The 9,522-nt window shown below is 40.4% G+C and overlaps 1 protein-coding gene across 1 annotated transcript; it reads left to right on the forward strand.

Annotated features, from left to right (window-relative positions):
- The first annotated feature begins 1,593 nt into the window (after positions 1 to 1,593).
- Positions 1,594 to 9,100, forward strand: xiap (X-linked inhibitor of apoptosis). Its single transcript, XM_027285580.1, has 8 exons — positions 1,594 to 1,741; positions 3,404 to 3,695; positions 4,911 to 5,475; positions 5,607 to 5,706; positions 5,798 to 5,876; positions 7,826 to 7,865; positions 8,004 to 8,186; positions 8,287 to 9,100. The coding sequence occupies exons 2-8, from the start codon at positions 3,456 to 3,458 to the stop codon at positions 8,478 to 8,480; spliced, it is 1,401 nt and encodes a 466-aa protein (XP_027141381.1). The 5' UTR covers positions 1,594 to 1,741; positions 3,404 to 3,455; the 3' UTR covers positions 8,481 to 9,100.
- Positions 9,101 to 9,522: the final 422 nt, after the last annotated feature.

A 9,522-nucleotide genomic window follows, 5' to 3' on the forward strand; every position in this document is an offset into this window, starting at 1 on the left:
AGCATACAGAAAAGTCAAGATGCATTTATGGTGAAACAGTTCCAGATCCTGGTTGAGATTAAAATGATGAATTATATGACTACACTTCTGTCATGAAACCAAACCGGAACTACATTAACTGTTTAACAACCAGAGGCATTGAGGCCAGCTAATTTTCTAGTGTGTAGCCTTTAAGGCACTGCATGTTGTTTTCTATACAGTATTGGAAGTGCGCCCTTGAGGGAACCTTTGCATGTTTTATCAATAGTGTAAGGACCAGCTCAAGGGGTATAAAGAAGTAACATAAAACCAGGTGTTAAGGTTAATAAACAAAAGTATTTATTAAATGGAAATTCAAATTAACAGGAGGAGACTCTCATTCAAATAAAAGTAGCAAAACGTACAGTAAAAACATTCATTACAAGTAAAAGTCCTGTATTAATCCTTTATATCCAGATACTTTATTGATCCCTTTATTGAAATGTTCTTTTCACTCCAGTTTTCACACAAACACAAAGGGTTCATAGGTGTGCAAATGTGTAGAGATGGTGGTGTGATGAGCAGCCACACATAGTGTGGCAGTGCTCAGGAGGTGAACTGGCAGTTTTCCAGCTACCAATATATTTTCCATACTTTGGTCCATGCTGGCCACCCGCCAGTTCCCAAGCCAAATCCCAATGGACTGAGCTGCTATCATTAATATTACCAGCAAAATGTACTTTAAGTATAAATGTAAAAGCAGCCATCCTAAAAACAAAAGAGTCTCTGCCAGTGTTTTATATTATAAATAATATACTATTGGATATGTATTGACTTGAGTACTGATGCATTAACATGTAAGCAGCATTTTTAACCCTGTAACTCCAAGTGTATCATATTTGATATATGAGTTTTGGAGGCCTCTACATGTTAAAAAAATTTGAAAGGAAACTCAAAGTTTAATAGGTTAAAAATGTTGTGTTTTCATATGTTTTAGTGGTTTAAGATGAACAAACTATGAGTGATAAATTACACAAAATACTTGATGTATCAATATTTCATACAACAAATTAAAACTCATATATGCAAATTAAAAAATTTAAAAATGGTGGCGCGAGCAAATGGCTGGCAGCCGTAACCGAATTTCCCTTTTAGGGATCAATAAAGTACTATCCTATCCTATCCTATCCTATCCTATCCTATCCTATCCTATAATTAATTAATCAAATCAAATCAAATCAATTTTATTTGTATAGCCCAAAGTCACAAATTACATTTGCCTGAGAGGGCTTTACAATCTGTACAGGGAATAAAACCAATTAATAAAATGTGAGGAGCCGTTTGGGAGCCGAAAGAACCGGCTCTCCAAAAAGAGCCTAAATTCCCATCACTAGAGGAGAGGGGGAACGGGCTATTTTCAAAATAAGAGTCCCTTCAAAATAAAAATAAACATGTTAGAAATGACTATTTGAGGTGTGCTTTTTGAATAGAGCCCACTCTCAAAATTTCTGCGGAAATGTTCTAGTTCTTGTAAATGTTCAAATGGGGGAATTTGCTGATTGTTTCTGGGTTTCCCACCACAGACAGTTTTTTATTCTGTCAATGGTTTCTATCGTAGTTCCGTGACGTAACAGCGGCGGTCAGCTGGGCATGCGCAGTGCGCAGTACTCTCTCCGCCTTTAACTTCCTGAACGCGAAGCGAGGTCACGCCAAATAAACAGTCCCGTTTGATCACCGGACTCAGCTGCAGGCTGACACCTGACACCGAGGAGCTGGCTGTGAGGTATGACACGTTTAGTTTCTGGTAAAGTTTTGTCAACTTCTTCCAGCTAACTGACGCTGAAGAGCTAAGCTAAACGATATTAGCAGGCTAGCCGTTTGGAGCTACGTCTCCGCAGTAATGTTTACCTACGTTCACCTGCTCAAAGTCCAGCACTGTTTCCAAGGTTACACCGTGCTGGGAGACGTACTTTTGTATTGTCGTGTATGTGTGTGTGTGTGAACACCGAGAGAGGTGTCAGCTGTCAGATAGCTTTAACTGTGACTGTCGCTATTGTTTCCCTCAGACCTGCGTGATCTTTCTGGAAGTTGAGGGGAGCCAGACAGTCATTATTATACTAAACTGTGTTATGACTGGCTCTCACATGGTTTAAACCCCCCTCCATCTGACGCTATGTAACTATTTCCAACTTTGAGTCACATGCAGCGAGATGTTGTCATCATAAAAACTCAAAAACAAACTCAAACCTGATCCTTCTTGGTGGTCGTGTCTTGTGAAGCCTCCACGCAAAGATACGGTACAAAGATCACAAGGTGCTCCACTCAATAAAAGATAAGAATGCATCAATATAATGCTCAACCGGTGCTGATATGATGCTGTTACAACATATTCAAACGTTATATTGTCCAGAAGCTAAACTTTAAGTTTAGTTGTTTTGTAGCCTCTAAAAGTTGGTGGGGGAGACTAATACACTTGCTGGAAACCCGGTCAGGAGTCAGGACAGTTGAGTACTGCACACACACACACACACACACACACACACACACACAAATCAAATACCAGATTGTGTGGGAAAATATGTATCAGTGGGCGTGTGGTATGATTTCTATGAATGTGTTGCAACACAGTTTCAGTTCACACCTTGTACCTTTTGCTTACTAAGTTGTGTGTGTGCATATATATTTATATTTTCCAAACTTTATTGAAAGAACAAACAAACAAATAAAGAATTCAGTCATACTAGTTCACATTGTACAATAGTAACATAGCACCAGCATAGTTACATGATAGTATAGTAAGGATCAAAAGGGAAAAGCATGAAAACAGCAAAACTTAGATGTGACAGACTTTGTAATCTTACATATAAATAAAGTTATAACCTGTTGTGACAGTTTGAAAACATCTGCATGAATATTCATTATAGATAGACATTTTTTTTATTAGTAATTAACTTTAAATAATAATCAACTTCAATCAAAAATAGCTTAAATGACAGTGATGAATTTACATTTATAGGTGTGCTTACTAAGGAATAATGCCACACCTCCATAGAGGTGATTGCATCACACTCATTTGATTATCAGTGTATGCCTAACAGTCTTATAACACCATTCTTATCATTGTTGTCCTTTGGCATAGTGTGTGTTGTTGGCCTGCCGTGCGATACACCCTTGGCAACATGGCCTGGAGACAATCCTGCCTCTCCAGTGCCCATCCCTCACATGGGATATCCATGTGATCACAAGCTGGCTGCTCCTCTTAAAGGCACAGAGCTGACACGTGCTGATCAGCTTTCTCTTTCTGTTTTTAAATTGACTACCTTTTTAAACCGTGTGAAGTACATCGTATTGTAGTCCGTTGGCTGTTTTGTTTACTGTTTTAGGTGTAGACAGAAGTCCTTTCTCTTGGCTCAGTGTAAGTTTCCCCTTCTGTTTTTATCCGTAGATATTCTGTCCATCAAGTTAGTCCACTCAGCAGTTTCCTGCCTGGTCCCATCATGTGTGATCTCCGACAAGACAGCAACTGGCAGACGGATCACCAGGATGATTTTTCCCTAATTAACAGTCGCCTGGATTCCTTCCGTGGCTCCAGCCTGGCCCAGCAGGTGTCAGCAGAAAGATTGGCTCGGGCCGGCTTCTACTACACTGGCCATGCCGATCGTGTCCGCTGTTTCAGCTGCCAGAAGACGGTGGAAAACTGGTGCAGGGGAGACACACCTGTAGAGCGGCATAAGGAGGTAATCATGATAGTAATGAAAAACAAATGTAATTACAGTTCTCCCCAATCGTTTAACCGCGTATCCTGAAGCTGTAGTTTCTTAAAACTCTAAACACAGAACTGCAAAGAGTTAACAAGTTTGTCAAAACTTCACAAGTCTTGCAAAATTTGTTAAACACTTGATAAATTAATAAATTATAAAATGATAAAATGTTAAAGCTTCAAATTCTAACTCTCTAACTGTGTAGACATTATTTCCTTTTTTACTGTTTTATTGATCAATTAATTTAGTTCCAAAATAGGTTGCAAGTTTTTGTTACATTAAGTATAAAAACTGTTGCTGTATTATAATACAATACTGTCAGTATTTAAATATTGCATTGACACAGTCATCTTCAACTGGGCTAAATTCACAGTTTCCCAGAGCCATACTGTGAAAAACTCACAGTAATTGTGCTGATAAGTGAGAAATACTACAGTAAGAACATTTTTAGCCTTTTTTTCAGTGAATGGAATGATGATGATGAAATCATTGCACAAATGTAACAAAACAAATACTGATTTTATATCTCTAATACAAATAATAATTTTAAAAATTCCCATAAAGAAATAATAAAAACATAAAATTTGGTGAAACAGATGCACAAATCATGGCTAGAGGACCTCGTGTACACTGTGGCTGTGAGGTTCTCGCTTCTGTGAGAAACTGGAATACGGTGAAGAAGTAGAGAACTGAAAAACGTGGGTTTCCAGCTCAGTAGACATGGTCACATTTCCCCCCACACAGGACAGGAACGGTGACGATGGCAGTGTTTCCAATGTGGTTCCTCCACTGTTGTCTGGTCTCGGTCAGGTTGAATCTTGCCTCATTAGTTAATATACATTCATGTGAAGCAGCAAGGGCTCTCTGAAAAAGAGGAAATGACCCTCTTGGACAATAAGCCTACATACAGGACCAGCTACAGGCTGGCAGGTCAGTACTGAAAGATTGTGGTCAGTTACAGCAACCTACTGTTAGAGTTGTACTCAAATGGCACACAACCTCCCCGTTTCATTTGAAGCTTAAATTTCTTCAGGACACAATATATTGTGGACAGGCTGAGCTGGTCAGTGTAAGGCAAGACACTATTGAGTACATGGTCAACCAAAGTTGTGCAGATTTCATTAGAACTATACTTTTTTGTTTTTATACGTTTCTAACTAGATAAATCATACATCCCTCTTTTTATTGCAGGTTTCCCCATCATGCAGGTTTCTCAGCTGCACCCACCGCACTCTTTTCAACTCAATTCCTGACAACACACTGACTAACGGTTCCACCTACAATGAAGAAGCAGAGGACATGGAGTTTCGTTTGAGAACAGGAGAGGTGGTTGATGAGACCACCTATCCAATGGCCCCTCACATGAGTAGTGAAGAGGCCCGGCTCCAGACCTTCACTTCATGGCCTTCTACTGCACCCGTGAGATCACGAGACCTCGCCCAAGCCGGCCTCTACTACTTAGGGGAGAGTGATCAGGTGCAGTGTTTTTGCTGTGGTGGCATGCTGGCCGGCTGGGAGACGGGAGACACGGCCTGGGGAGAACACACCAAACATTTCCCCTACTGCTTCTTCATCCTCGGGCACGATGTGGGCAACATCCCATTCCAGGGCGATATGGAGGAGGAGTCTGACAATAGGCGGCATGCAGAAACTCATGTCGCTATGGGAAGTTTTGAGGAGAGGCTTGGTAGCTTTGCAGGTGTCCAGCACCCTATAGACCCTGAGAGGCTTGCCAGAGCTGGCTTCTACAGCACAGGTAGAGCACTGATACCTGACCAAAGAGAAAGTCTTGAGCCAAAAACAAAATAAACAGATTTCAAGGTTACAAGGTATTTGATCATAGCTATGAATCCATGTAAGTTTAAATAATTGTGTGTGTCCTTGCAGGGACAGGAGACAAGGCGTTGTGTTTCCACTGTGGTGGAGGTTTGAAAAGCTGGCAGCCTGATGAAGACCCTTGGGAAGAACATGCCAAGTACTACCCTGGGTAAGAACTATAACTATGATCATAATTATATATGTATTTTTGCTGTGGCATTTGTTTTAATGCAGTTGTTTGTATATTTGTTTTAAATCAGATGCAGCTTCCTGTTGGCAGAGAAAGGACAAGAATTTGTCAACCACATCCAGCTGCAATACCCTCTCCGAAATGGAGCTGTAAGCATTCCAGTGCCTTTACATGCGCTTAAGTAACCAGGTCGCTGTTGTTGTTGTATTTGCCAAGCAAACTGATGCTATAAGCCTCATCTAAACAAGAAACCAGACGTCCTTAATGACAATAAGGAGAAACCATTGATTTCCTGGCCAAAGTAAGCACGGATTCACACAGGATCAGGTGCTCCGGGAAAACCAGAGGGTCAGTGAGGGTAGTGTGTTTCCACACCGGCAGTCTGCAATGCAGGGGTTGCCGCAAAAAAACGCATCGGTGTGCAGGAGAGAGGTTGAGCCAGATTAAACTTTTGGGAAACTGGAGCCCCACGTCACATTCTGCAAGCCAATCAGATACTCAGATCAGTCAAGCCTAACCCACCAGCAGAAGTGTTGCTGTGACAGCAGTGTGTTAAATGTGTGATAAAGAAAAAAAACTTAAAGATACCAGTCTGGGATGGATAGGTGAAAAATCTGATTTAAAAATCAGGTGAAGGTATATGAGGTTTTTAAGTGCTGTCAGTTTTTTGAAGATCATATCAAAGCATTCTGTGATTTTCTACCTTATCTAACGTGTTCTGATTCCACACTTAACATAGTCAGTCTCCAGTATTGTATCAAGTATTGTTAAATATGTATTTTGTACTAAATTGCTTTGTGCTATTGTCCCTTTGCTTTGACTTAGCGAGCAAAACACTGTCAGTTGGGAATTTGTACAGCATCAGCTGTATATTATATGTGAGTAGCTTCATTTGAATTTCCTAGTGCATTTTACCCAGACCGAGGACTGATTTTGTCCCACACACTCTTACACTGACATTCCTTCAAGAGGGGATCCCTTTGCAGTGGGTATGGGCAGGAGGAACAGCTATAGAAACAAATACTCAACTACATATAGGCTGGTAAATACTGTTCAGGTGTTCTCCCCAGGATTTTATTTTTAGATAATGGGGTAAGGGCGGAGGAGGATCCTCTCCGAGCCCGGGTCGGTGTGCGGCGGGGGGTCCCGACCCCACCCTTCCTTGATGCTGAAAAATTTTGAAATTGTGCCAACAATGGTCCATATGTGAGGTACCTGGAGGGAATAAATTGCATTTTTTATGTTGTATATACTTAGTGGAAAATTGTTACATCTTTGGATCTTGGCAGTGTGTGGTACCTGCAAAGGGTGTGTCAAAGATATGTAAATCAGACTCACACAAACAATAGAGTCACATACTTTTATTCATTAAGAAATTAGAAATGTTGAGGAGCATCCTGTTATTTCGGGAGCATAACCTACTGTTATAACTGGTTTGCACTTACTTTCTGACCATGAAGAAAGAACGAATGTCTCTTTTTTTGCGAGGGGGTGGTCCGTCATCTTGTTATATTTAGCATTCACGAAGTCCAGCCAAAAGGAAAGCTATCACTGGGAGTCGACGAGCGGGAGTTGGTTCCGCCCGGTTCTCATCTCGGGACGTTTCAGGAGACTGGGAAGATTTCCAGGCATCTGTCTCCTCAGCAACCTAAAATCAACAGCGCAGAGTACGCCATTGTGTAGGGTTCATCAAACGTCGGCTACACCATTGTAGGAAGACAGCAACCAAGCAAACGTCAGCTGATTTTGACAACCTTGGAAAACTGCTGAAGTGCGCAGGAAAAAAAAAACTTTTGACGATGGTTGACGAAAAACTGAAAACAGCCGTTACGCCTATATTAAAAATAACGTAACGGGGGGGAAATTGCCTTGCGCGGTCTAACATTTTAGCGTAGGGGCCGCACAACCATTAAAGCGCTGGCGAGAATTCTGCTGTTTCAGGATTTTATTACATGACAAAATGTGACACCTATTTTTAAATACAGTTCTCTGGAGAAACACATTGTGTTAGGCTACATGTTTAAATTTGTATTCAGAGATGTGTAGTGGGCTTGTCAAGAAATCTTTGGTTTTTAAAACTATGGCTGGTTCTTTGCAGACTTCAAGTCATCAGAATGGATTTTCAGGAGACAGGAATGGTAAACACTTCACATCATTTACATCTCTTGTACTTTAAGAAAATGATGAGATGTATGAATATGGTTTACTGATGACAAAGTAATCTAACTGAATAAAACATGAAGCTGTGTACATTGATGTTTCCTCTTTGTGTACAGAGGTGCTGCGGTCCACCATGGCTCAGAAGGCCATAGAGTTGGGTCTGGAGCCCAGTGTGGTGGAAAGGACCATCTTGGAGAAAATCAGTAAGACAGGCTCCGGCTACTCCAGCCTGGAAGAACTCCTGGAGGATGGTTTCAACAACACACCCCAAAGTGATGCTGCTCAGGCAGAGAATCAAGGTACTGAACCGGGTTCACAGCATAAGCAGATACTGTTGTTGACTACATAAAACAATGCCTGTGCAGCAGTCATTTATTTATTTTGAACTCTTTCTTCCAGATGAGGACCCACTCGAGAGTCTACGGAGGCTGCAGAGGGAGAGACAGTGCAAAATATGTATGGACAGAGATATTGGTATTGTCTTCATTCCATGTGGACATCTGGTCAGCTGTAAGCAGTGCTCAGTGTCGCTCATCAAGTGTCCAATCTGCTGCGGAGCCATAACACAGAAGATCAAGACCTATAACGCTTAAGGGACTCACAGACACCCGCCAAATGTCAATGCTGCTTTCTCACTATCTTTATAATATTATATTTTAATAATAATAAATGTAGATAGCCTGTAATATGGATATGTATATGGTATGTATGTTTATATATAAGGATGCCAATGAAAGAATGATGAACCATCACAAGAAAACTATTTTCACAATCATCAGTGGTATATATAATATATATAATAGCTCATGTTGATTTTCTTCAGTTTCTTGAGTACTGGAATATGTAAATACACACTAAAGGACTATTCCTATTTTGCCACAGGTGCCTTTCTCTGTGTACCTTTGTACCGTTTTAATGTTTTATTTTGTAAATTTACCACAGCTAACTGGGCATGCAGAGGTAATATCAGTCACTTCCATACACGTGTAACCCACGCATCTATCTTAACTGGTGTACTTAACTCTCAGTGTTTGCTGCTCTGTATAGAAATGTATAAAGGTAGCTGAGTAAATCCATTAAGAAGTTTCTTTATAGAGCATAGAATCGATTTTTAGTTTAGGGCCTGTGACTAATCGTGTGATGTGAAACTATTTTACCATTCCATCATGCAATCTGTTGTGTCTTCAAGAGTGAATAAATTTTAAGAATTGGACTTGAGATGTGGCTTTCTTTTAGTACAAATGCAACTGGTTGGATTTGGTGTTCAAAAGACACCCACTTAACCGTGTCACCTACGTGGAAATGGTTTGTATAGCGAGTAGGATACTGAGTATTCCTTAAAAGTTATTCCTGTCGAGTATCAGGACTATATAGAATTTAAAACAGCATTTATGTTTTGATCATTTTAAATTATGCTCAGGATATTTCAATCTAGATCAACAGCTAGATAAATAGGGCGTGAAGTGGCCAAGATAAAATACATATGGATTAATAGAAAAAGTTCATATCTATCTATCTATCTATCTATCTATCTATCTATCTATCTATCTATCTATCTATCTATCTATCTATCTATCTGTCTGTCTGTCTGTCTGTCTGTCTGTCTGTCTGTCTGTCTGTCTGTCTGTCTGTCTG

Source organism: Larimichthys crocea, chromosome I, assembly GCF_000972845.2.
Source record: "Larimichthys crocea isolate SSNF chromosome I, L_crocea_2.0, whole genome shotgun sequence".
Classification (NCBI taxonomy): Eukaryota; Metazoa; Chordata; class Actinopteri; family Sciaenidae; genus Larimichthys; species Larimichthys crocea.